Source organism: Siphateles boraxobius, unplaced genomic scaffold, assembly GCF_051911475.1.
Source record: "Siphateles boraxobius isolate OS27281-9 unplaced genomic scaffold, OSU_SipBor_1 14, whole genome shotgun sequence".
NCBI lineage: Eukaryota > Metazoa > Chordata > Actinopteri > Cypriniformes > Leuciscidae > Siphateles > Siphateles boraxobius.
In genome coordinates, this window is record NW_027508744.1 from 693,009 (window position 1) to 720,928 (window position 27,920).

Consider the following 27,920-nt stretch of genomic DNA (forward strand, 5'->3'; position numbering starts at 1 on the left):
GGAATCCCTCCATCCTGATTGGCTGTTACGGTGCTTGCAGCATTGTGATTGGCTGAGGGTGCTGTCGATCAGCTGCGGGGTAGTTTGGTTTCACTGCGCCTGACTCGCACACATGTGCAGCGCTAGTAAACAACATCACCAAAGCCCGTATACAATCTCTGACATCACTCAGGATATGTTCTTAAAAGTACGGATTTCCTGTATCTCAAAAGCTTTTATAATCATATGCTAGTTTAACTATTAGTTAAACAGAAAGAGGTTATACACAAATACTGTACCGACGAGCTTTAGTTTAGAAAAAATATGATTTAATCTATATTATCTAGTGCACTGAACAATGACTTTTATCAGCTGACTTCCTACATTAGAAAATGGCCTTTTTTACACCATCAATTAATTAAATCTGGCAAAATAAGTAAAACCCATATAAAATGTAAACTTCACACATGCACTTCTTTAGTATAAACTCAGCGCGAGATGTGTGAATTGTAGGCGTCGCCGAGAGTCACGTGACACCGCGAGAGTATAGGCTTGTTCGACTTGAACCGGCGCTGCACAGACCGATCGGTTGATGACATCAAAGTACCGCGAGAGCTATTCAAAAGCATAAGGAGCCGTCTGCTCTCTAATCGCTCTCGCGGTACTTTGATGTCATCAACCGATCGGTCTGTGCAGCGCCGGTTCAAGTCGAACAAGCCTAATGATTTACCTGTGGACTGACCGTCGCACCTGTGCGCGTGCACGATCACAGCGATCCCCGGTCGAGTCTCACTCCTCATTAGACGGTGGGCCGAACGCTGCTATCTGCTTTAGTTTTTGTTAACATCTGTTATTATATTCCATATACAGTCATAGGGTTCCTCTCAATGGAGTGTCTGGTAAGAAACAACATAATTTTACTTTCTTTCTGAGAGAATCTTAGGGCAGAATTGGCGATTAAGCCTCGTATTAATATGCGTTTTAAGAACAGTTTGTTATTGTATTTGCTTGAAATGAACCCGTGAATGCGTGTTGGTTATTTCAGGATAAACTGGTGGAACTGCATTACTCACTCATTACTCACTCATTACTCAATGTCTGTCAATTCATGTAATCATGTGTCTCCCTTACTGTAAAATCTCTTAAACTTATTGATAACAATAAGAGCAACACGTTTCTTAAGAATTATGATCATATTTTTCTCACTGGTTGAGGTGTCAGCCAGTGAGAAAAATATGATCATAATTCAATGCAGTGCTTTTAGTGTAATAATGTGGAGATAAGAGTGAATCAGAGTAACTAACACTTCACAATAGGGTATTGTGTGTGTGTGTGTGTGTGTGTCTGATGTGAAGTTCTGACTAACACAGACACATTGTATCCGACTAATGCATGAAGAATGTGTTTTCTGATAAACCAGCTCTTCATGAACTAATGTTGATGATTTCTGATATTACTGATACAGACGTTTATGTTCACAAATTTAGGCCTATTTAAAAAACACTGTCTGATTATACTAATAATCAGTCGCTCAGTTACACCTAATATATAACGATGGCCAATGAAATTGCTGAAATGAAACACTTATTTTACACAAGTTCAATGCAAATGTTTTTTACATGTGTCAGATGCTTATATTGCACTGAAGGTTTACATTCAATCAGTTCATGCATTCCCTGGGAATCGAACCCTTGACTTTGCGGTTGCGAGCGACACGATCGACTGTTCAAGTTCAAACTTACACTTTACAATAAAGTCTGATTGATTAACGTGAACTAACAATGAACAATCCTTCTACAGCATTAATCACTCATTTAATTAATACACTGAAAGAAAATCTGCTGTAGGATTTCATTTGAAACAAACAATTATAAAGGAACGGCAGGTCACGCATTGAAGTAAATATGAAATTTTGAAGTAGAAAGACTGAAATAGTATTTTTTTTCTTGTAAATGTACCTTGAAAAAACATAGTTTACAGTGCATTATAATCTTAAAAAGAAATGTGTGTGTGTGTGTGTGTGTGTGTGTGTGTGTGTGTGTGTAGGAGTCTATTATTGGAAATGTGCATAGTGAACTCTGTGTTTTGAGTTTCATCTGTCTGTAGTTTCAGAGATGATTGCAGAGCAGCAGTGCAGCTCATAAACACACACACACACACACACACACACACACACACACACACACACACACACAGATCAACATGACGGAGCTGCTGGTCTTCAGTCCTGAAACATCTGACGAGATCAAACCTCTGATCGCTGACCCGACCCGACCCGGCAGCAGGACGGAGGAGAGCGCAGGAGAGCCGGAGGAACCGGACGCCTGGATGGAGACGGAGGAGAACGATGCTGACGATGAGGAGGAGGAGGATGATGATGAAGATGATGATCGGCTGGTGCAAGCCTTCACTCCGAACGTGATGATCCTGCAGTCCACGGGACGGGAACACACACAGATCCCGGAGATCCCGATGGAGACGATCCCGACGGAGACGATCCCGATGGAGACGATCCCGATCCCGATGGGGAAGATCCGGATCTCGATGATCCCGATGGAGAAGATCCGGATGGATGAGCAGAACTTCATCACAAACCCTCCTCAGCACTTTCAGCCGTCCTGGATCCAGCAGATCGACAAGCCTGAAGGTAAACCATGCATTCGAACACGTGTGATCTTCATCTTCATCTTCTTCATCTTCATCTGTCCACAGGAGAGTTTATAAACCCTGAACTGTAGCAGTGTGGAAGATGCTTGTCTGAAAACAGGAGTGTGTCTCATTTAGTATTAGAGTAATTGTGTAGTGTGCAGTGTATACTGTATATTAGATAACAGTGTGAAGTGCACACAGTTCAAATAAGTAATTGTTGCATGGCATTATTACGCGAGCAACATTCATTTATCGTTGTGGAAATAAATGCAGTCATTTCTAATTATAGTAATTGCAGATTTGTGTGAAATATTGCAACTTTTTAAATGTCATTATTTTCTATGTAAGCTTGTTTCCGCCACAGAATAAAAAATAAAAAAGGTAATTGCACTTTTATTTTTAATCTCGCAATTCTGTCTTTTTTTCTCACAATTGCAAGTTTACATCTCGCAATATTTTTATCTCAGAATTGCATGTTATAAAGTCAGAATTGTGAGAAATAAACGTGCAATTCTGAATTTATAACACGCAATAGGGACTTTATATCACACAATTCTGAGATAAAAAGTCAGAATTGCATATTATAGAGTCGCAATTGCATGAGAAAAGATGTCAGTCGCGAGATGTAATTTTAGAGATAAATTTATAAATATTTTTTTTATATTATTATTTAAATTAAAATGTATTTTATTTCAAGTAACAAATTTATTTTTTATGGTTTTAGTTAATGATAATAACCCTGGGTCAAGTCGAGTGCACTGCATTGTGGGATACCGTATTGTGTAATGCACATTTTTGCGACTATCTCAAAAGTTGTTCAGTGCTAACAGAGCTGATTTAACAAGTGCTTGTTTTGAGCATGATTTCTGTTCGTGTGTGTCAGGCAGCAGTTGTGTGGAGGTTGTGCGGTTGTGTGTGTGTGTATCGGCTGCCGCGCTCATGTTCCCGTTACTAACGTGGGCCGGTTACAAGCTCCTCCCCTTCGACGCCCCTCCGCTCGACAGCACCCCCCTCAGGCTGATCTACACACTGCGCTGTGCGTTCTTCGCCAGCGTTCCCATCGTTCTGGGTGAGGATCTAAAAAACATACACACTCATATACACACACACACACTACCATTGAAAGTATTAATAATAATAATAATAAGTGTTCAGTAATAACATGTTCTCTCTGCTGTAGGTGTGCTGGTTCAGGGCGTGTCCCGTGTGAGGTTCGGGACGCTGAAGCCTCTGTTTGACGGGACGTGGAAGAATCGTGAGGTCGTCGTTCACGGACACTTCGTTCGAGACTCGCTCCACCTTTCCCTGCTCTTCTTCCTCCAGCTCGCTGTCATGGCAACCTATGCCCAACAGGACCTGCTCAAACTGGTGCCGCTGCTCACCATCGTCTTCGTGCTCGGCAGGTGTGTGTGTGTGTGTGCGTGTGTGCGTGTGTGTGCGTGCTGGGGAGGTTTCTCTAAGACTTTTAAATGTAACATTTACATTATTGCAATACTGTTACGTTTAACTTGTCAAAATGTTACTTTAAGACTTTTGAATGTAACATTTACATTAATGGAATAATGTAAATTTTAAATTTGAAAAGTGTTACTTTTAAGACTTTTAAATGTAACATTTACATGTTTGCAATACTTTTGTTTAAATTAGAACAATGTTACTTTTAAATGTACATTATTGTAATACTGTTACGTTTAAATTGTAACATTGTTACTTTAGGACTTAAATGTAACATTTACATTATTGTAATGTTACCTTTAAATTGAGAAAGTGTTACTTTTAAGATTTTTAAATGTAACATTTACATTTAGTGCAGCAGATTAGTAAAGAAATCGTTCACTTTGGTATAGAAGCATGAAATTGGGCACAGATACTCTCTAACGGCCACTATTTTGGAAAAAGGCGTTGGTCACTCAAAAATTCAATATGGCGGCCAATTTTCAAGATGGCCACCATTGCTATTCAATGCTTATTATAACAATTATTCAAATAGTGATCCAGCATAAAATTTGATACAAATACTCTCTAAAGAACATGTTAATGGAAAAAGATGCTTTCCCTCAAAAATTCAAGATGGTCGCCATTTTTAAAGATGGCCACCGTTCCTGTCGAATATGAATTATTTCAATTGTGCAAATGGTGATGCAAGCATAAAATTAGGCAGAAATACTCTTCAAGGAACACTCTTTTGGAAAAAGTTATGTGCCACTCAAAAATTCAGGATGGCGACCATTTTCAAGATGGCCACCATTTCTGTCAAATAGTCATAATGTCTGCTTTGTCTGCCTCCTCTCCTTTGACCTGTCCGGCTTAGTTAAACTTGCAAGGGATATAAAATCCAAGCCGGCATAGCTCTCACGTTCATTGGAGTACACAAGCCTCTCCACCACGGCAAGGTGCAGTCCACAGAGAGGAAGGGCCACTATTAGAAAAAGGAAATGGCCATTAAAAATTCAGGAAGGAAAACATTTTTGAAGATGGCTGCCCTCCTTTCCTATGTTCATTGCCACTGTTCCCAAAAATTGATGTAAGGAATCAAGAGAAATGGCGGCCATCTTGAAAAAATGGCCACCATGTTGAATTTTTGGGTGGCCAACGCCTTTTTGCCAAAAAGTGACCCTTAGGGAGTATCTGTGCCAAATTTCATGCTTCTATACCAGTTTGAACGATTCTCTTGAAATATGCCATTAATCTGCTGCACTACATTGGAATACTGTTTCCTTTAAATAAAAGTGTTCACATTATTTGAACAGTGTTACATTTAAATTGGAAAATGTTGCTTTTAAGATTTTTTAAAAATGTAACATTTACATTATTGGAACAATGTTACTTTTAAAATGGGAAACTGTTACTCAAGTCTTTTAAATGTAACATTTACATTATTGCAATGCTCTAAATCTTTTTAGGGAGAGATTTTCAACTGTATTTGTAAGTAAATAAATTCAATAAATAGAAATATTATGTGTTTCTTACTTGGAAAACTTATAGACTTAAATGTAACATTTACATTATTCCAATACTCCAAAATTACATAACTAATTGTAAGTTAACATTACAATATTTGGGGAGGGGAAACATTTTCAACTGTATCTGTAAGTAATAGTAAATAAATCATGTAAACCTTTTTTTTTTAAATGTTACATGTTTCTTGGAAAACCTTCGTCCAGTACTCTAAAATTCACATTACTAATTTGTTACATGGTTTCAGGATTTTAAACGAAGTAAATAAATTAAATAAAATGTTCTTATTTGAATAATGTGACACAGATATTACGTTTTATATTCAAAAAGTAATTTCAAAGAGTACGCAAACGCATGTTACTTTATGAAATGCAAACCGAACAAAAGTCGTTCATAAAGCATTGTGAAATAACCGCTCACACTGGGTGTGTGTGTTCATTGTTCATTGTGTGTTTTGTTGGTCCTCAGAATGATCTACTGGGTGTGTGTGTTTATTGTGTGTTGTGTTGATCCTCAGATTGATCTACTGGGTGTGTGTGTACATTGTGTGTTTTGTTGGTCCTCAGAATGATCTACTGGGTGTGTGTGGCCTTCAGTAGCAGTGTACGAGCGCTTGGACACGCGCTCTCGTTCCTGCCTCTGCTCGTTCTTCTGGGAGCAAACCTGTATTTCATTGGCTCTGTGGGCGGATCGGAGGCGGTGTTTGACGTGGCTCCGCCCACCACGGCCCCGCCCCCAAGACTAAGATGGTGGGGGTGAACCCAATGTTCAGCATTCAGAATAATCTCTTTAAATAAAGATGGGAGGGACTTCAGAATGATCACTGAAATTGTCCGTCCAGACGATTAAATAATGAAGGATGAAAGACTGGGAGAATTCTTCTGGAAAGATTCTCTCTTGCACTGAGAATCAGGGATGAATGGGATGAAACTCAATCTGTGTCCTGAAGAAACCGGTTTAACTGTTCTGAACACTCGTGCTTCGGTCTTTCAGGACCTGACCTCAATAGTAACTAGTCGAGTGAAAGCCTGTCTGAAATCTAAGAAGCACAAATATATGGGAACATCACTTAAAGCCTTTATGAATAATGCAGTATAAAGTATTTTTAATAAATGAATTATGCCTTGTAATGCACCTTATTGTATGAAGTCATTAATTATTGTAACCACAGTTATAATGCATATATATTCATTGTTATATCTTTATAAAAAACAAAATTTCAGATGTAACAAGTAATCTGCAAATATTATAATGCATTTTTACTTTGGTAACAATTATTTATGGAAATGTGTAATGCATTATACATTAAGGCTTCAAGTAAAGCGTTACCAAGTATATTTGTCTTTTAGAATGTGAAGCTTGCATTATTTCATGTTAAACACATTACCGTCCAAATGTTTATTATTGTTTTAAAAATTTCTTTCTAATAACTAATATAAAAAATAAATAACAGGGACATTTAATAGTATTTAATAGTCATGAAAAATCTCCTAAAAGCAAAATGTATTGTTATTTGTACCCCGGATATGTTGGATAATAGTGTTTTTTTTACAGAAAAGTATTTTGATGTTTAATTTCAGACATGCAGTTGTTTATGTCATGCTGTGATTATAATTGTTGATTTGTGCCATATTCCTAATGTTTACTAATGATTGTCCTCGAATCTAATGATGGAAATCTGTACGTTTATGAATAAATGATGCATTAGATGTTTGATTGTAACGGCCTCAGTGTTTGATTGACAGGTGTACGAAACACAAAACTTCAGTCCATCAGTGTTTGATTGACAGGTGTATGAAACATAAAACTTCAGTCCGTCAGTGTTTGATTGACAGGTGTACGAAACACAAAACTTCAGTCCGTCAGTGTTTGATTGACAGGTGTATGAAACACAAAACTTCAGTCCGTCAGTGTTTGATTGACAGGTGTACGAAACACAAAACTTCAGTCCGTCAGTGTTTGATTGACAGGTGTATGAAACACAAATCTTCAGTCCGTCAGTGTTTGATTGACAGGTGTACTAAACACAAAACTTCAGTCCGTCAGTGTTTGATTGACAGGTGTACTAAACACAAAACTTCAGTCCGTCAGTGTTTGACTGACAGGTGTACGAAACACAAAACTTCAGTCCATCAGTGTTTGATTGACAGGTGTATGAAACATAAAACTTCAGTCCGTCAGTGTTTGATTGACAGGTGTACGAAACACAAAACTTCAGTCCGTCAGTGTTTGATTGACAGGTGTACGAAACACAAAACTTCAGTCCATCAGTGTTTGATTGACAGGTGTACGAAACACAAAACTTCAGTCCGTCAGTGTTTGATTGACAGGTGTATGAAACATAAAACTTCAGTCCGTCAGTGTTTGATTGACAGGTGTACGAAACACAAAACTTCAGTCCGTCAGTGTTTGATTGACAGGTGTACGAAACACAAAACTTCAGTCCATCAGTGTTTGACTGACAGGTGTACGAAACACAAAACTTCAGTCCATCAGTGTTTGATTGACAGGTGTATGAAACATAAAACTTCAGTCCGTCAGTGTTTGATTGACAGGTGTACGAAACACAAAACTTCAGTCCGTCAGTGTTTGATTGACAGGTGTACGAAACACAAAACTTCAGTCCATCAGTGTTTGATTGACAGGTGTACGAAACACAAAACTTCAGTCCGTCAGTGTTTGATTGACAGGTGTATGAAACACAAATCTTCAGTCCGTCAGTGTTTGATTGACAGGTGTACTAAACACAAAACTTCAGTCCGTCAGTGTTTGATTGACAGGTGTATGAAACACAAAACTTCAGTCCATCAGTGTTTGATTGACAGGTGTATGAAACACAAATCTTCAGTCCATCAGCGTTTGATTGACAGGTGTATGAAACACAAAACTTCAGTCCATCAGTGTTTGATTGACAGGTGTACGAAACACAAAACTTCAGTCCGTCAGTGTTTGATTGACAGGTGTATGAAACACAAAACTTCAGTCCGTCAGCGTTTGATTGACAGGTGTACGAAACACAAAACTTCAGTCCGTCAGTGTTTGATTGACAGGTGTATGAAACACAAAACTTCAGTCCATCAGTGTTTGATTGACAGGTGTATGAAACACAAATCTTCAGTCCGTCAGTGTTTGATTGACAGGTGTACTAAACACAAAACTTCAGTCCATCAGTGTTTGATTGACAGGTGTACGAAACACAAAACTTCAGTCCATCAGTGTTTGATTGACAGGTGTATTAAACACAAAACTTCAGTCCGTCAGTGTTTGATTGACAGGTGTACGAAACACAAAACTTCAGTCCGTCAGTGTTTGATTGACAGGTGTACTAAACACAAAACTTCAGTCCGTCAGTGTTTGATTGACAGGTGTATTAAACACAAAACTTCAGTCCGTCAGTGTTTGATTGACAGGTGTACTAAACACAAACTTCAGTCCGTCAGTGTTTGATTGACAGGTGTACTAAACACAAACTTCAGTCCGTCAGTGTTTGATTGACAGGTGTACGAAACACAAAACTTCAGTCCGTCAGTGTTTGATTGACAGGTGTATTAAACACAAAACTTCAGTCCGTCAGTGTTTGATTGACAGGTGTATTAAACACAAAACTTCAGTCCGTCAGTGTTTGATTGACAGGTGTATGAAACACAAAACTTCAGTCCGTCAGTGTTTGATTGACAGGTGTATTAAACACAAAACTTCAGTCCGTCAGCGTTTGACTGACAGGTGAACGAAACGCAAAACTTCAGTCCGTCAGCGTTTGATTGACAGGTGTACGAAACGCAAAACTTCAGTCCGTCAGCGTTTGATTGACAGGTGTACGAAACGCAAATCTTCAGTCCGTCAGCGTTTGATTGACAGGTGTACGAAACGCAAAACTTCAGTCCGTCAGCGTTTGATTGACAGGTGAACGAAACGCAAAACTTCAGTCCGTCAGCGTTTGATTGACAGGTGTATGAAACGCAAATCTTCAGTCCGTCAGCGTTTGATTGACAGGTGTATGAAACACAAATCTTCAGTCCGTCAGCGTTTGATTGACAGGTGTATGAAACACAAATCTTCAGTCCATCAGTGTTTGATTGACAGGTGTACGAAACGCAAAACTTCAGTCCGTCAGTGTTTGATTGACAGGTGTACGAAACGCAAAACTTCAGTCCGTCAGTGTTTGATTGACAGGTGTATTAAACGCAAAACTTCAGTCCGTCAGCGTTTGATTGACAGGTGTATGAAACGCAAATCTTCAGTCCTTCAGCGTTTGATTGACAGGTGTACGAAACGCAAAACTTCAGTCCGTCAGCGTTTGATTGACAGGTGTACGAAACACAAATCTTCAGTCCGTCAGCGTTTGATTGACAGGTGTACGAAACGCAAAACTTCAGTCCGTCAGCGTTTGATTGACAGGTGTACGAAACGCGAAACTTCAGTCCGTCAGCGTTTGATTGACAGGTGTACGAAACACAAAACTTCAGTCCGTCAGTGTTTGATTGACAGGTGTACGAAACACAAATCTTCAGTCCATCAGTGTTTGATTGACAGGTGTACGAAACACAAAACTTCAGTCCGTCAGCGTTTGATTGACAGGTGTACGAAACACAAAACTTCAGTCCGTCAGCGTTTGATTGACAGGTGTACGAAACACAAAACTTCAGTCCGTCAGCGTTTGATTGACAGGTGTACGAAACACAAATCTTCAGTCCGTCAGCGTTTGATTGACAGGTGTACGAAACACAAAACTTCAGTCCATCAGTGTTTGATTGACAGGTGTACGAAACACAAAACTTCAGTCCATCAGTGTTTGATTGACAGGTGTATTAAACACAAAACTTCAGTCCATCAGTGTTTGATTGACAGGTGTATTAAACACAAAACTTCAGTCCATCAGTGTTTGATTGACAGGTGTATGAAACACAAAACTTCAGTCCATCAGTGTTTGATTGACAGGTGTATTAAACACAAAACTTCAGTCCATCAGTGTTTGATTGACAGGTGTATTAAACACAAAACTTCAGTCCATCAGTGTTTGATTGACAGGTGTATTAAACACAAAACTTCAGTCCATCAGTGTTTGATTGACAGGTGTATGAAACACAAATCTTCAGTCCATCAGTGTTTGATTGACAGGTGTACTAAACGCAAATCTTCAGTCCATCAGTGTTTGATTGACAGGTGTACGAAACACAAATCTTCAGTCCATCAGTGTTTGATTGACAGGTGTACGAAACACAAATCTTCAGTCCATCAGTGTTTGATTGACAGGTGTACGAAACACAAATCTTCAGTCCATCAGTGTTTGATTGACAGGTGTACGAAACACAAATCTTCAGTCCATCAGTGTGTGATTGACAGGTGTATTAAACACAAAACTTCAGTCCATCAGTGTTTGATTGACAGGTGTACGAAACACAAATCTTCAGTCCATCAGTGTTGAGAAGGAGGTTATATAGAGAGAAAGAAACGGTTGCAGTTTTTAAATCCATATTTACATTTTTATTAGTAACTGGCGGCAACAAAAACAGAAAGATTTCAAATGCGGTGCAAATCAATGTTTACAAAATGCAAATGTCCAACAAAGCAGCACTTTCTCCTAAAAACAGGTGAAGAAGAGGAACACTACACTGAAGCCAGAATCCCTGAGAGCCTCCATCAGTTCTGCTCATTTATCAAAACACCTGCATATATATCTCAGGATTAAAGAGAAATTAATGTTTTAAAATTGGGCAAATAACTGTTTATGCACGGAGGATTATTATTATTATGGGACACAGAACAAATAAGCATCATGTCTAAAAAAATGAAAAAAATCAAATAATCACTCGATTTTTCCGTATAAAGGTGTAAAAAATCTGATACGTAATGTCTAAATCAAAAACACTTCTTCCAGAGGGAGTTTGTCTGCAAATGTTCAGGCATATCCTCCTCCTCATCATCAGTAACGTGATCATTCTAATCGTCCAATCAGGTGTCAGCGACCTCAGCACTGATTGGCTGGTGTGTCCACTGGGGCGGGGCTTGTACCCTAACGTCTCAGTTGATTGGCTCGTAGATTGAGGATCGTGTCATCCTCTTGCGGACACACACAAACACTCCGCCCACGATGATGATGGCCAGCGGAGTGCAAAGTCCAACCGCTATGATGATAATGATTAACGTGGAGAAGGAGTCGGCTGGAGGTTTGCCCATGCCCATTAACACAGTCCTGGAGAGATCACACACACACACACACACTGTTCAAACTGACTGAAAATACTGTGTTTAATATCAGCTACAGATCATCTAATGTGTTTTAAAGCAGTTGTTCAGAGTCTCTTTGACACTTTCAGAACACTGATCTGTTTGTTTGAGCAGCTCGTCAACTTCTGACTCGACCAATCATGTGAGTCTGGGGGCGGGACTATCTGTTTGACTGACAAGGGGCGTGTTCAGGAAACCTACTTCACTTGTAAACCATTTAAACATGTATTTTACTCGTTTGGAAACAAACTAGACACATTAACTAAAAAAGGTTAAAAAATAATATAGTAACAATATGTGCTTTATAGTTGATTACAGATGCAATTAGTGTAAAACTAGTCTAAGATCACTCACGCGATAAGATAATCAATAAAATAACAATTTAATATGTAGTATTTTTAAATCATCAAATATTTAAAAAATATTCAAGAACAATTAAAAAATATTTGTAATATTTCCCAACAGATACTAATCGGCAAGTATGCGTAAAAAATAAATAAAATAAATAAATGATGAATCAAAAAAGAACCAATAGAAAATTACAATCAATAAAATAACAATTTATATGAAGTATGTTTATATTTTTAATTAAAATATTAAAAAGAAATTCTAAAACCTTGTTTTTAAACTATTGTTTAAAATAATCGGCAAGTATGGTAAAAAAAAGTCTATTATAAACCAAAAATAAATAACAACAGAAAATTACAATTAATTATAGTAATTGTATATTCATTATTATACAGTATTTTAATATTTACAATTTAAATATTTATATATATTTTAAACTATTAATTTTGTAATATTGTAATATTTTTTATATTTTATTATTCCTTTAATAATACCAATCGACAAGTACGAGTTCAAAAGTAAATTAAGAAACCAATAGAAAATTACAATAAATAAAACAATAGAATATTTATTTAATAGGCCTACATAATATTTTTAATATCGTCAATTCAAGTATAAAAAAAATCAAAAGCACTTAAAAATATGTTTTTTATCAAAGACAATTACAATCAATAAAATAACAATTTTATATTTAAATATTTAATAAAAAAATACCGTTATTTCCTGACAGATACTCATCAGCCAGTAAATGTGAAAGGTAAATGATGGATTATAAACAGCAGTTGTTGTAACAGTGCGGAGGTGTGCGCTCACTCACCAGCTGATGTATCCGGTGTCGCTGTAGAGGACCGGGTCTTTATCGACCCCGAAGCTGATGTTGAGGCCGTGGGTCTGCGGCTCGTGTGTGAAGAAGGCCTGGACCAGCGCGGACGGAGGGACGCGGCTCACGGACACCAGAGGAGAGTTCCTGCAGGGCGTCGCGTCCTCGAACACCGGCGTGGCTTTACGATACGCCACGGGCTTCCACTGAGAGAAACCCCACACACTGCTGGAGTTCAGCGGGAGCGACACCCAGTCAAACACCTGGCGGAAGACACCGCACATCAACATCTGTACTGGAATATTAATAATAAATCATTTATCAGTGCACATCATTATTGTGTTAAATTCATGTTCCTCTTGCAGCTTCTCTTCTCTGATGATGTGGGCGGGGCTATAACCTGTCACTCACATGAGATCAGCCAATAGCAAACCACAACCATCCAATCAATTCCACACGGACATAATCAAGCCCCGCCCACATTTGTTCTTGTTCCAGAAGCGCTTCACTCGGATATACGGAACAATTGAGAAGAAAAATACGTTTCATGTCGACTTTAACTCTGTAAAGCCGCACATGTGAAATACTATAATACATAGAAATTATGCTTTTATGGCTCATATAGTCATATATAGTGAGAATATGGAGGAAAACACATAGGATACATTTTATTCAGAGACTCAAACTGAACAAAAATATGCATGTTGCTGCAGTTGCAGATATTTATATGGACAAAACGTGATGTAATTCTGATGCTTGTAATGTGAATGAGATCTTTATCACAGTGTAGCAGATACGTACATAAAATGCATATAAATATTAATATCTGCCAATAATATGTCTTAGTAAGATGATATTTAAATGCTTGGTTTTATGATCAAAGCTCTGTAGTTTTTAAAACATATAATGCAATGCAACACAGTGATGATTGAGAGATGAACAAATAAACCTGGCGATCATATTTGATACTCGTGATTTTTGTGATAAATGATGATGATAATCAAGTAAAGCTGCTTCAGTCCGGCTGAAATATTACAAACAATATCAAAGTTATTCTTGAAAATCAGAGCAGATTTGACACAGAAAGCTCGAGCTGAAGGACGCTTGTATAATTATACTGAAAGACTTTTATTGGATAAAAGAGTCTGAACTATCAGTCAGAAACAGAAGGAGTGAGAGATTGATGCGACAGCAAAGATTTCATCATTTACAGGCTTTAGATTTATTATTCATGCATCACATATGATACAGTAGGGTTTAATAATCTGAGAAAATGTCCAGGGCTGTTTCCTGAAAGACCAGTCACATGACGCACGGGTATATTTGTGGTAATAACAATACATAGTATGGGTCAAAATTATCGATTTTTCTGTTATGCCAAAAATCCTCAGGATATTAAGTAAAGATCCTACCGTAAATATATAAAACATTTATTTTTGTGAGGTAATGCAGCACAATCACGAACATAAATGCACAACTTTAAAAGATATTTTCTCAATGTTTAGATTTTTTTTGCAAATAGTTTTTCAGATTTTCAAATAGTTGCATCTCAACAAAATATCGTCATATCCTAACAAAACATACATCAATAGAAAGCTTATTTATTCAGCTTTCATGTGATGTATAAATCTCAATTTCAAAAAATGTACCCATGTGACTGGTTTTGTGGTCCAAGGTCACATATATCATCGGTTCCCACAAGGGGGCGTCGGCGAGCTCTTTGGGGGGTCGAGTCATATGTTGAACAGTGTTGAACAGTGAGCATTAAAGCAGCAGTTCTTAACTTTTTTGTGTTCAAAATTGACTAAATTTATATAATGAGGAAGTACATCATGAACCGTGTTTTTGTCTTATCCTGAGTCACTATGGCAGGGCTCAACATAAAAAAAATCCCCAATGGCCCCCAGGGCCAGTAGATCAGAGTTTTGCTGGCCCCTTCTATATTTTTACCGGCCCTGAAAGACATAGAAGGAAAAGCACTTTTCCATTAAACTGTATTTATTGTATACATTAGGATTAATTTTTCTTGTCCCCTCACAATGACAGTAAACTAATTATTACATTACATGAGTGATGAGTAACGTTACATAGGCCTATTTTCACTTCAAAATGGCGAAATTAGACAAAAGTATATTAGTTTGCCTGATTTTTTTTGTCATTCATTTAACATTTATGACCTAAAAAAGCTGTCAATGAAAAAAAATAAAAAAATGAAGAACAAAACAATATTGAAATTGAAGGATATGGAAACAAATATAGGAAATGTAATGTAGGCTATGCAATGGGCTATATTATGTGCAAAAAGGTGGTTAAAATCACATTACATTCTAAAATTGTAACATTACAATCTAAAAACTTTGTTTTTAAAATGACGAAAGGCTAAACTAAAAATGAAAATAAAAACAAAAGCAAACACTAATTATTTTAGCCTGCATTTGATTACCCCATTATAATGGTCACTTTCATAAAAATATACTTGTAGGTTTAAAATTCCACATATGGCACATTTATTGTCTCCAACAACAAATATTTTAGCAATAGCCTATGTATATTTTAGTCAGTATTATTGCGCTACTCTTCTATCGTGCTCGTCTGTTTGGCGCGCGTGCGTGTCGGCGCTCGTTCACAGAAGCTTTAATATTAGCGGAGATTCACTTGTCCTCTCCTGACAGTGAAATGGACATATATGTTTGACTTTCTAACATTTACAGATGGAGAATATACCTGTGAAATGGAAGTTAAGCACTGAGGAAAGCACGTACGTCTCAAACGCATTAAACAGCGCCAGTATTTATCTGTCAGTCAGCAACAGTATCTGACAGGGCAAACTGCTTTAAACTTGTTAACTATATCTTACCAGTTATTTTGAAGCGCTTGATACAGCTTGTGTCATGTTTAGGACAATTGTACTATGTTCTTTCACTGCAGGAGCTCACACTGCGTACTCCGCTATATTTTTCAGATGTGCTCGTATCAAACTACTGTATCGATATAAACGGTATTGCCTCATTCCATATTGTTTAAAAAAAATCGATATATTGTACAAACTCGATATACCGCCCAGCCCTACTAGAAATGTCCTCTTTCTCGTATCAGCCTCGTAGTTCTTTGCCATTTGAACACGTTATAAATAACCTGAAGTAACATTGGCACTCTTCGCGCCACTGTGTATGACGTTTGCTGTTTGTTTTTCTGATGGCGGGCCAGTCACTGGCCAATCAACTAGCCCGACATACTCTTTTACTGGCCCCGGGCCATCGGCCATCGCTTATGTCGAGTCCTGACTATGGTACACCTGTAATACGTGTTTATATTGGGACTATTTTACACTGGTTCGGGTCGCACCGCTGCGGTGTAGCCCAGTGACTCGTCATAGACATAATGACCCAATCCTCACACTGATTAATAAAGCCTCACAAATAACACGCAAGCATTGAGGTCTCAGACAACAGTCATTTTGTAATAGCCTATATTAATTATTTTTTCCCTACACACCAGTGTGAATACTGATATTTTTGTCATTGCATTTCAATAAGGGCCAATTAATAGACTACTGAAGTTTTTGTTATAGTATTTTCAATATTATACGCTATTATTTGTGCATAAACATATCTGGTTATAGTAATAAACATACTGTTTGTTTAAAAACAAAACATTTTGTCATCCTTGCTGCAAGCTTACAAGAGCGACAATATCATTAAATGTGAAGGGGGCCCTAAAATATCTTCTTGGGAAAAAGGGGTTCTCAGACAAAACAAGGTTGGGAACCACTGATATATATGATACAGTAGAGTTTAATAATCTGAGAAAATGTCCAGGTTTGTTGAAGTTTGTACCTTGAAGATAGAAGGTGTGTATTCATCATCTATGGAGCTGCGCACATCCACTCTCCCCTGGAAGCCGGAGTCTGCGACCGACTGAAACTCCAGAGCGAAGCGAGAGCGGTTCCCCCGCGGCGTCAGCCCGTCCAGCCACACGTGCAGCTGAGACGAGTTAGCGTTGTGAAGGAGACTCGGCCACGCTCCATCACGGCCCGCAGACTCGAACACCGACAGCTGAGGAGAACGAGGAACACACACACGTGTGAGAGACTGTAGTCTGCCTCCACAAAGATTCAACTCTAAAATATGCTTTAGAATGAGCTCATCCGCAATATGAAAAAACCCAGAACATCCAGATCTCAAACCTTTAACCTGTCACAGTTTAACACTCTTAATGGAAATGAAGTTGCTCTTGTTGTAACAGCTGTGGTCTGTGTGTTATTGAAGTTGAGACTCTATTGTCTAGGGCTGGGTATTAGATTCAGATGTTCCAATTCGATTTGATTTCTATTCACAAGCTCTCAATGCGATTCTATTTCTATTCAAAAGCTCTCAATTCGATTTGATTTCGATTCAAAAGCTCTCAATTCGATTTGATTTCGGTGCACGAGCTCTCAATGCGATTCGATTTCGATTCACGAGTTCTCAATTCGATTTGATTTCGATTCACAAGCTCTCAATTCGATTCGATTTCTATTCAAAAGCTCTCAATTCGATTTGATTTCGGTGCAGGAGCTCTCAATGCGATTCGATTTCGATTCACGAGTTCTCAATTCGATTTGATTTCGATTCAGAAGCTCTCAATGCGATTCGATTTCAATTCACAAGCTCTAAATACGTTTGATTTCGATTCACAAGCTCTCAATTCGATTTGATTTCGATTCAAAAGCTCTCAATGCGATTCGATTTCTATTCAAAAGCTCTAAATACGTTTGATTTCGATTCACAAGCTCTCAATTCGATTTGATTTCGATTCACAAGCTCTTAATGCGATTTGATTTCGATTCAAAAGCTCTCAATGCGATTCGATTTCTATTCAAAAGCTCTAAATACGTTTGATTTCGATTCACAAGCTCTCAATTCGATTTGATTTCGATTCAAAAGCTCTCAATGCGATTCGATTTCTATTCAAAAGCTCTAAATACGTTTGATTTCGATTCACAAGCTCTCAATTCGATTTGATTTCGATTCACAAGCTCTTAATGCGATTTGATTTCGATTCACAAGCTCTTAATGCGATTTGATTTCTATTCAAAAGCTCTCAATTCGATTTGATTTCGATTCAAAAGCTCTCAATTCGATTTGATTTCGATTCACAAGCTCTCAATGCGATTCTATTTCAATTCACAAGCTCTCAATTCGATTTGATTTCGATTCCAAAGCTCTCAATTCGATTTGATTTCGATTCAAAAGCTCTCAATTCGATTTGATTTCGATTCAAAAGCTCTCAATTCGATTTGATTTCGATTCACAAGCTAATTATCATAGAGACGAAGGAGGTGGAGTTATTTTGTTTCTTCATAGAGCTGGGCAAAAAAACCGATTTTTCGATTAATTGTTTTTTAAAATGCGGTTGATTAAAAATGTATTCTTAATTTTAATTAATTTTATTTATTTATTTATTTATCCATCACCCAAAAGCCAGTATTAGTTTTCCTCCACAGTTTATAGGCTTGCCTGTTACAGCGAATGCTGGGAGATTTTATGTGTGTTTTATATTAAACAAAGTAACCGGATCCTGTTTGATCAAGGCTGTTCTGACTCGTCCAATTTTCAGCATCAATTTTTCATCTTGCATCAAAATCCTTTCTTTTCATTGTATGCATTTGAAATATAGAGTTAGGTTCTGTTTTAATGTACCCAAGTGTACCTAAAACAAAAAGAGTTTAATACAGGTTTGTGGCTCTTAATTTCTTTTTATTAATTAACCACTTGTAAACTTACGTTCACTGTTTTTTTTTATAAATGTAGGATTTGTATTAAATCTATATTCATTGAGTCTAATCGGGAATCGAAATAGAATTTAGAATCGAAATCGAATCGAGAGCTTGTGAATCGAAATCGAATCGAATTGAGAGCTTGTGAATAGAAATCGAATCACATTGAGAGCTTTTGAATCGAAATCGAATCGCATTGAGAGCTTGTGAATCGAAATCGAATCGCATTGAGAGCTCGTGAATCGAAATCGAATCGCATTGAGAGCTTGTGAATCGAAATCGAATCGCATTGAGAGCTTGTGAATAGAAATCGAATCACATTGAGAGCTTTTGAATAGAAATAGAATCACATTGAGAGCTTTTGAATAGAAATAGAATCACATTGAGAGCTTTTGAATAGAAATAGAATCACATTGAGAGCTCGTGAATCGAAATCGAATCACATTGAGCTTTTTAATAGAAATCGAATCACATTGAGCTTTTTAATAGAAATCGAATCACATTGAGAGCTTGTGAATCGAAATCGAATCGTATTGAGAGCTTGTGAATTAAAATTGAATCGAATTGGAACATCTGAATCTAATACCCAGCCCTAGACAATAGAGTCTCAACTTCATTAACACACAGACCCCAGCTGTTACAACAGAGCAACTTCATTTACATTAAGAGTGTTAAACTGTGACAGGTTAAAGGTTTGAGATCTGGATGTTCTGGGTTCATTCTGACGCCGGTGATACACTTACTTTTCAAGATCTTCGACGTCCACATCATTTTTCTTACACATGAATCATTTCCATATTCAATTCAATTCACGTTTATTTGTATAGCGCTTTTCACAATAAACATCATTTCAAACCAAGTGCATGAGCCAATATTACACTTTGGTGTAATATGAAAATACCATATTCATCCTGTTGTGTGTTTGCTGCAGTTCTGCTTACTTTCAGACAGAGGGAGCCGTTGACGAAACTCTCGGTGTTCTCCCGGCCGCATAGCGTGATCATGTGATCCGACTGGTTGGCGGTGGCGTTGAGATCCGTCCAGATGAAGTTCTGGAGCTCGTACGGAGTGTAGAAGCTGGACTCTGCTGTCGTCTGTGGGTCCGCCGTGTTATTAACGTCATCGTACTCCCAGATCTGAGAGAAACACACACAGTGTTCACTTATTACCTTCATTCTCATGCTCTGTTAATGTTATTAATTTCCTTTCTCTTTTTAACCCTTAAAAGCATTAATTTTTCACCAATCATTATTACATATTCAGGTGTTTAGCGACCCGGATATATATCTAACACGAATGGATCTCGACCTGTCGTGATAATATAAAACTCTCCTGATATTAGAGTCAGAAGAATAAAATAAAGCATATTTTGTTACTCTTGGAGCTGGGAAGGGTTCAGTTTGAGCAGATGTTTTATACCGTCATCATTTCCTCAGCATCTGCCACATATTCACCATCTCAAACATATTCTCAAAACTATCATTTTCAACGTCTTTAAAATCAATATTTTGATCGCTGACAGCTTCTTCACCAGATCCATTATCAGTGACAGTAATATTTGATTGTGATTGTGCTTGCTCTGAGCCATTTCACATGTTGCTGATGATGCTTCCTATTCTTTTGTTTTCTGCCTGCCGTAACTATGAGCGAAACACATCATCAGTGTGTATCAGTCATTGCCATGTTGTAGAATAAAGGTGAATTGCTCTTATTCAGTCATTAAAGGTTCAACTATTGTTGGGAAAAAAACACTGTTACACACCGCTGGTCGTTAGCGACCCTATACATTTTTTACAAAAAATGGATGGCAAAACAGGCATTCTATTATAAAAAATGTTTTTCTTGTCATATAGTTTATAATGAATTGATTGAGAAATACTAAGAAGGTTGATATCTAACTTTAAAAAAATTAATGAGGAGGAGGAGAGTGAATGACGTCCCGGGTCACTAAAGACTCAAGGTAAACTTTTAAGGATTATTTCGGTTATTTTAAAGGGATAGTTCACCCAAAAATGTCAATTCTGTCAGTAATTAAGTCAGTAATCTTGTCAGTAATCAGTAATCTGTCAATCTCCCTCATGTTGTTCAACCCTGTAAGACCTTCGTTCATCTTCAGAACACAAATTAAGATATTTGTGATTAAATCTGAGAGCTGGATCAATCCTCCATAGGCTTCGTTATGGAGGACATCGTTAAAATAGTCCAAGTGACTACAGTGGCTCAATCTTAAGTTTATCAAACGACGAGAATACTTTTTGTGCGCAAAAACAAACTAAAATAACGACTTTATTTCAACTATTCATTTCCTGTGTTTTTTTGCGCACAAAAAGTATTCTCGTCGCTTGATAAACTTAAGATTGAGCCACTGTAGTCACTTGGACTATTTTAACGATGTCTTTAATAACTTTTCGGGGAACAAGTGTCAATCCCTTAGAAGCCTATGGAGGAGTGATCCAGCTCTCAGATTTAATCACAAATATCTTAATTCGTGTCCCGAAGATGAACGAAGGTCTTACGGGGTTGAACAACATGAGGGAGAGTAATTACTGACAGAATATTCATTTTTGGGTGAACTATCCCTTTAAGTGTTCCTGCAGTGACCAGTAGCAAATGTCATGGGTTCAATTCCCTGATAATGCATGAAACAACCCTTGAATGCGTCTCACCCTGGTGAACACTAGTGCAGAGCTGTAGGTCACGCTGCTCTCCGGCGCCACCGTCAGGCTGCCTGGGGAACTGCGGTTGATGAACACGGGCCAGTTCACCTGCACTGTGGACTCGGTGCTGTTCGAGTGGACCAGCAGCAGCGCTGGAGCTCCATGATTACACAGCAAGAAGTGAAGCGTGTCGTTGAGTCCCAGTCCTCGCGCATGAACCAGAGCGACTCCCGGAGGAAGAGACGAGGGAGGATTCAGACCCGGGTTCAGCTCGACAGACACCTTAGGACATCAGCATCATTACACCGATCACAGACACTTTATACCACAACTGTAGAGCTGTCTGATTCAGTTTAGAGTGTGTGTTGAATATTGTTGTTGTGAATTCAGATGATTTACAGTCAAACCATAAACTATTCAGACACCAGATATCATTTTACTAGTGTGTGCAGGACACTATAGTTCATTTCTGTAAGTGAGGAGAGCAAAATAAAATAAACTGTGACATATTATACCCAAAGATTATTCATAAAGCGACTACCAGTAACATTTATAACAATTTGGGAGCAAAAATGATTGGGACACTTTGAGCTGATCATGTTTTGCTGAAGTGTTTTTTCTTTAATTGCTAATGCAGCTTTTTACACCACAGACTGAACAACATGAAGCATTGCTTGGTAACTGGTTGAGCTAAACTGGTATTATCTAATTGTGTAGTTAAATTTAACAGCTGACAGATAACAGTCTAACAGAAGGACGGACAAAACCAGTCAAATATCAACTGATTTCTTGTCATATTTTATTACCATTTTCTAAACTATAGCAAAAAAACTATGATAATGTGAGAAATGTTGAAGGTGTCTGAATATATTTTGGTTTGACTATATCAGCAAGATAAAGTTTTTAAACTGACTAACATAGATGACATTTTGTTGAATCGCAAAACCTGACTTGTGATAGAAGTATGAAACAGATCAGTAATGTTTTGCTCCATATGCTAATGTTTTCCTGCAAAACCTACAGTTGTCATAGTCACATAGAGTTACAATATAATAGAAATATGACTTCAATCATGGCAAATTTAAAAAATACAAATATGAAATCATATGTATAGATTTTGTGGTGGGAAAAATGAAAATGTTGGAAGAGCAATCTGAACTACCACCATAATAAGAAAGAAAACCATATATGCCAATTTTTTATCTCTGATCTAGTTAAATAGTGTTTATCGCTTGTCAATTAAACATTTATATTAAACACAAGTTATTTATAGATTGTCAAATGTCTCTAATGCTGTTACTGTAAATGCTTTGTATATTAGTTTGGCTGAGTCACTGAAAAGAACCAGTTCAAATGAATGATTTGTAATAATTATTAATCATTTACATTAATATAGGCGCTAAATCGGTTGTACTTGGGTGTCTATGGGTTTCAAAGGTCTTATGAAACAGAATAAAGCGTAATTCATTTATACAATACAGTTTCATGACACTTTTTATACTGAAATACTATCTAGTTCTGATCCAAACTATCAAAAACACACAAAGAGGAACCCGATCAACAACTTTTTGTAAGAGATGAGACTAAATATACAGAAAAAATGAACAATTATCAATTAAAACTTGACATGCCTTCAGCTGTAATAAACACCGAGTTCAAATACTAGATTAAAAAACGAAACGTAAAAATAATAATTGTTCTAAAAAGTGTCTATTATGTAGGTGTTTGCAGCTTTTTAAAGGTTATTTGTTGTTGCACCGGTATGAAGTTTGTTTCATTGTTTTCGGTTGATCTCAATGATTCATTCTCACCTTTCTTCGAAATGTATCTCCATTTCCCAGAAATCCAAGCGCGGCACCAAACACAACAAACAGCACAGAAAATATAAAATGAACTTTAAACATCGACATGTTTTATACTCTGAACACAAAAGCGGAATGAAGAACTGACATTTCTGCTGTATTGTTTTGGTTTCAGGTCATGTGACCCGCGGCCTTGACGCCGTCACGTGATATCTCACGTACGAATATGTGGTAATCCAGGAATCTCGTGATCACCCGGCATTCACTTTCACACGCGCACAGTGAAATCTCAGTAAAGTTACTAGATCTTGATTTCGGGGATCCAATTTTCTGGCATTTCTGGTTTCGGGTTGCCTTCATACAGAACTTAGGCCATTTTCAGCAGTTTCCCTGAATTAAAACCCAGTGTTTTTAGCTAGAATCGGGGACTTCCGCATTCTTCTGCAACTATCATGCCTTCACGTTTCAGTAACCAGTAAGTATGTAAATATCCTACAGCCAGATTATATGTTTGGCTCTTATCTTGTTAGTAAGTTTATTTATGTTTAGAAATGTCAAAACCCAAATTAGCTAAATAAACAAAAACAAAAAAAACTTTCAACTAGATATGAGAGTTTTAGTAGCCTACGTCATAACGCATTGGATATTGTTACTATTAATAGATTTTTTTTAAATCCAGACGAGTAGTCCTAATATAATAAAATATAAAGAAAATAATCAATAGGATATAAAAGAACATTAAAAAAACATAGAAAAGGGGCAAAGGGATAGAAAAAATCCCTAAATGTGATTTAAAGGGCCAGTTCACCAAAAGTGTATATTCTGTCATCGTTTACTCACCGTCATGTTGTTCCAAACCTGTCTGAATTTCTCTGTAATGTTGAACACAAAGCAATGTATTTTGTAGAATGTTTGTAATTAAACAGTTAATGGGCACCATTGACTTCCATAGTATTTTATTTTCCTTCTGTGGAAGTTAATGTGGACCAGCAACTGTTGGATAACCCACATTCGTCAAAATATCTTCCTTTGTGTTCAACATTACAGAAAATCATACAGGTTTGGAACAACACGCGGGTGAGTAAAATGACAGAATTTTCCTTTTTAGATATTAATAATCAGTTAACTTGGGGAAGTATGATGAAATCCAGTAGTTACTCAGGTTTTAAATTAAGCAATTTTAGTGTTATAATATAACTTTTATTCAATATTTAAATACTTAAAGTGACCATGTACAGATCTAGCACATAATCAGCCCCTTTCTATTCTCCTCAGGCACAAAATGCTGGTTTTACTGCCATGCATCTTTTACTGTGCAAGTGAGTATTTTATTTCTGCAGTGTTTTGATGTCAGTATTTATTGAAAGAACACATATATCAATATTTCATTGTGTATGTCCTCAGACTGTGCTCCTCGACAGAAGCCGTGTGTTCAGTGTGCTTTATCTTGTGATGGTGATGATGTTCACGAGCTGAAGAAACATCAGAGCGTTCTTGTGGACGTCGAGCATCTTTCAGAAACAGTTCTTCATGAAATACGTGCCGTCTCGAGCTTATTCAGAGGAGAAGGAAGCTGTTCTGTGGTCGTGCCGGACTGTTCGAAGTGGGGCGTACCGATCACATTAAGAATATATGCTTATGATAATAAATCAGTGTCTGATCTACTCTACATCAACAGGGCTTTAAAGCCGGGTAAGACCTCATATAATCATATAATCAATGCTTAAAGACCCCAAACTGAACAGTTTACCAGTGTTTACTCGTCCTCATTGTGTTCTAATGATTCTGTGGAACGTGAAGGTGAATATACAGTCAAACCAAAATATATTCAGACGCCTTCAACATTTCTCACATTATCACAGTTTATTCGCTATGGTTTCGACAATGGTAATAAAATATGATAAGAACTCAGTTGATACTTCACTGGTTTTGTCCGTCCTTCTGTTAGACTCTCACACATGAATTATGTTGAATATCTGTCAGCTGTTAAATTTAACTACACAATTAGATAATACCAGTTTAGCTTAACCAGTTACCAAGCAATGCTTCATGTTGTTCAGTCTGTGGTGTAAAAAGGTGCATTAGTTATTAAAGAAAAAACACTTCAGCAAAACATGATCAGCTCAAAGTGTCCCAATCATTTTTTAAATATGTATTAATGTTACTTATAGTCGCTGTATGAAGAATTTTCGGGTATAATATGTCACAGTTTACTTTATTTTGCTCTCCTCACTCACAGAAATGAACTATAGTGTCCTGCACACACTAATAAACAAAAATCAAAAATGAATGAGTGTCTGAATAATTTTTGGTTTGACTGTATCATTTAAGTGAAGTATTCCTTTAAGTTACTATATATTAAATGATAGTCTAAATCTTTAGCCGATATACTTGCTTAACTCGCTCGCTCTAATGTTCCAGTTTCCACAGACTGTGATCCAGACGCCGTATCAGACAGAGACAGTAAGTCAAATAACTAAATAATAAAGGCTTGATTCTGCAGCTAAACAGCTACAAAATGTTTTCTGTCTACATTTAAAACTAAAGTTATTTCTATATAATTTAATTGATGATGACTATTGTTTACATGCACCCTCATAATGCGATTATAATGAGATGCAAACAATATTGCCATTAAAGTTTACCTCATATTAGCACCATACTTTGATCAAATGAATACAGTAAGGCTCATAATTGTTGCAACCATAATCGTAGTAAAACATTTGCTGAATTTAAATGCAATAAAGAGGCAAGAAACACGAGTTCATGTGGACAATGTTGCACAGATATTTTCAGGTGCATCACCAATAATGACTGCGGATATTAAAGAACCGGCGAACAAATCAAAGTCTGCAGTGCAAAGTAACTCTTACTGTACGAGTTCATCATCTGTGCTGTGAATAATGCTGTTAAAAATAACCACAACTCTTAGCGAATAATCAGTAGAGGTTTGTGGCGGTCATGTAAACCACTGAAGCCCTGTAGTCAATCATTTTATCCCTTAAAACTCATCTCTGATCACCAAAATGACAAATTAAAAAAAAAAAAAATCCTTGGAAAATGTTCTTCATGCCTTAAAATATCTTGAATGTAACTCGACACCCGTGCCTCATTTAGTATGCGCGGTTCTATGAATATGCAAATGAGCCCCGCCTCCACTCACTCACTCACTCAGAGATCCACTGGTTGACGATCACACGTTGGTTACAAGGTAGTTTGTGACGTCAGAAACACCAGCGATTTCAAAGCGTGTTTTTGAGACTGTCTTTGGTTCACTGCAGTTTTAAGGAGAAAATACTCAGCAATGCTGTCGACTTATGAATTTACACATGCTTTGTGTTAAAGCATATTAAAAACACCACATAGACACATAAACAACATTAAAAGCTGGATTTTCACCACAGGGGGAATTTAAAACCTCACTCTGATTATTGTAAATGATCCGCATTATTGGTGCACATGTAAACATAGTCACTGTTAGTGTTGCATGAGCAGGAATTGATGCGAGTTGTGTGTGTTTTCCAGAGCTGAGTGTTGCAGACGTGAATCTCTCACACACACTCCTGGTTCTGCTCCTGCTCTGCTTCTCCATCTTCTCCGTGAGGGACTGAGATAACGACACATTCACACACACACACCAGCTTCCAGTGCCACTTTCACACACACACACTTCCAGTGCCACATTCACACACACACCAGCTTCCAGTGCCACTTTCACACAAACACACACTTCCAGTGCCACATTCACACACACACACTTCCAGTGCCACATTCACACACACACACTTCCAGTGCCACATTCACATACACACACTTCCAGTGCCACATTCACACACACACACTTCCAGTGCCACATTCACACACACACACTTCCAGTGCCACATTCACATACACACACTTCCAGTGCCACATTCACATACACACACTTCCAGTGCCACATTCACACACACACACTTCCAGTGCCACATTCACACACACACACTTCCAGTGCCACATTCACATACACACACTTCCAGTGCCACATTCACATACACACCAGCTTCCAGTGCCACATTCACACACACACCAGCTTCCAGTGCCACATTCACACACACACACTTCCAGTGCCACATTCACACACACACCAGCTTCCAGTGCCACATTCACACACACACACTTCCAGTGCCACATTCACATACACACCAGCTTCCAGTGCCACATTCACATACACACACTTCCAGTGCCACATTCACACACACACACTTCCAGTGCCACATTCACACACACACACTTCCAGTGCCACATTCACATACACACACTTCCAGTGCCACATTCACACACACACCAGCTTCCAGTGCCACATTCACACACACACCAGCTTCCAGTGCCACATTCACACACACACCAGCTTCCAGTGCCACATTCACACACACACACACACACTGCCCCTATCCCTAAACCTACCCATCACACACACACACACACACACACACCAGCTTCCAGTGCCACATTCACACACACACACCAGCTTCCAGTGCCACATTCACACACACACACACACACCCACACACACACCAGCTTCCAGTGCCACATTCACACACACACACACACACACCCACACACACACCAGCTTCCAGTGCCGGACAAGTCAACGATGGATGTCTTTTTTTACACGTACAGCATTACAACACATAAATGATAATTTAAGCCTCATATCACCAAAACATCACAAAACTAAAAAA

General features: G+C 37.8%; 3 protein-coding genes across 5 annotated transcripts; 2 read left to right on the plus strand and 1 right to left on the minus strand.

The window, feature by feature from the left end:
* Positions 1-699: 699 nt before the first annotated feature.
* Positions 700-7,295, plus strand: tmem79a (transmembrane protein 79a). 2 transcript variants are annotated; one of them, XM_077230190.1, is made up of 6 exons: positions 700-765; positions 814-878; positions 2,086-2,626; positions 3,512-3,697; positions 3,809-4,031; positions 6,153-7,295. In XM_077230190.1, the coding sequence occupies exons 3-6, from the start codon at positions 2,182-2,184 to the stop codon at positions 6,343-6,345; spliced, it is 1,047 nt and encodes a 348-aa protein (XP_077086305.1). In that variant the 5' UTR covers positions 700-765; positions 814-878; positions 2,086-2,181; the 3' UTR covers positions 6,346-7,295. The 2 variants fall into 2 exon arrangements, with proteins under 2 accessions (XP_077086305.1, XP_077086306.1); XM_077230191.1 differs by having other exon boundaries at positions 704-765; positions 2,092-2,626.
* Positions 7,296-11,047: 3,752 nt separating this feature from the next.
* glmp (glycosylated lysosomal membrane protein) lies at positions 11,048-23,534 on the minus strand. 2 transcript variants are annotated; one of them, XM_077230186.1, is made up of 6 exons: positions 23,209-23,534; positions 21,407-21,679; positions 19,682-19,876; positions 16,819-17,037; positions 12,980-13,245; positions 11,048-11,779 (listed from the first exon to the last, which is right to left on the minus strand). In XM_077230186.1, exons 1-6 carry the CDS (start codon positions 23,305-23,307, stop codon positions 11,608-11,610), a joined length of 1,224 nt encoding a protein of 407 aa, XP_077086301.1. In that variant the 5' UTR covers positions 23,308-23,534; the 3' UTR covers positions 11,048-11,607. The 2 variants fall into 2 exon arrangements, with proteins under 2 accessions (XP_077086301.1, XP_077086300.1); XM_077230185.1 differs by having other exon boundaries at positions 12,980-13,272; positions 23,209-23,397.
* A 61-nt stretch (positions 23,535-23,595) lies between these two features.
* On the plus strand, positions 23,596-27,920 carry LOC143738203 (uncharacterized). Its single transcript, XM_077230232.1, has 5 exons — positions 23,596-23,674; positions 24,475-24,518; positions 24,604-24,891; positions 25,621-25,662; positions 26,725-27,920. Exons 1-5 carry the CDS (start codon positions 23,652-23,654, stop codon positions 26,808-26,810), a joined length of 483 nt encoding a protein of 160 aa, XP_077086347.1. The 5' UTR covers positions 23,596-23,651; the 3' UTR covers positions 26,811-27,920.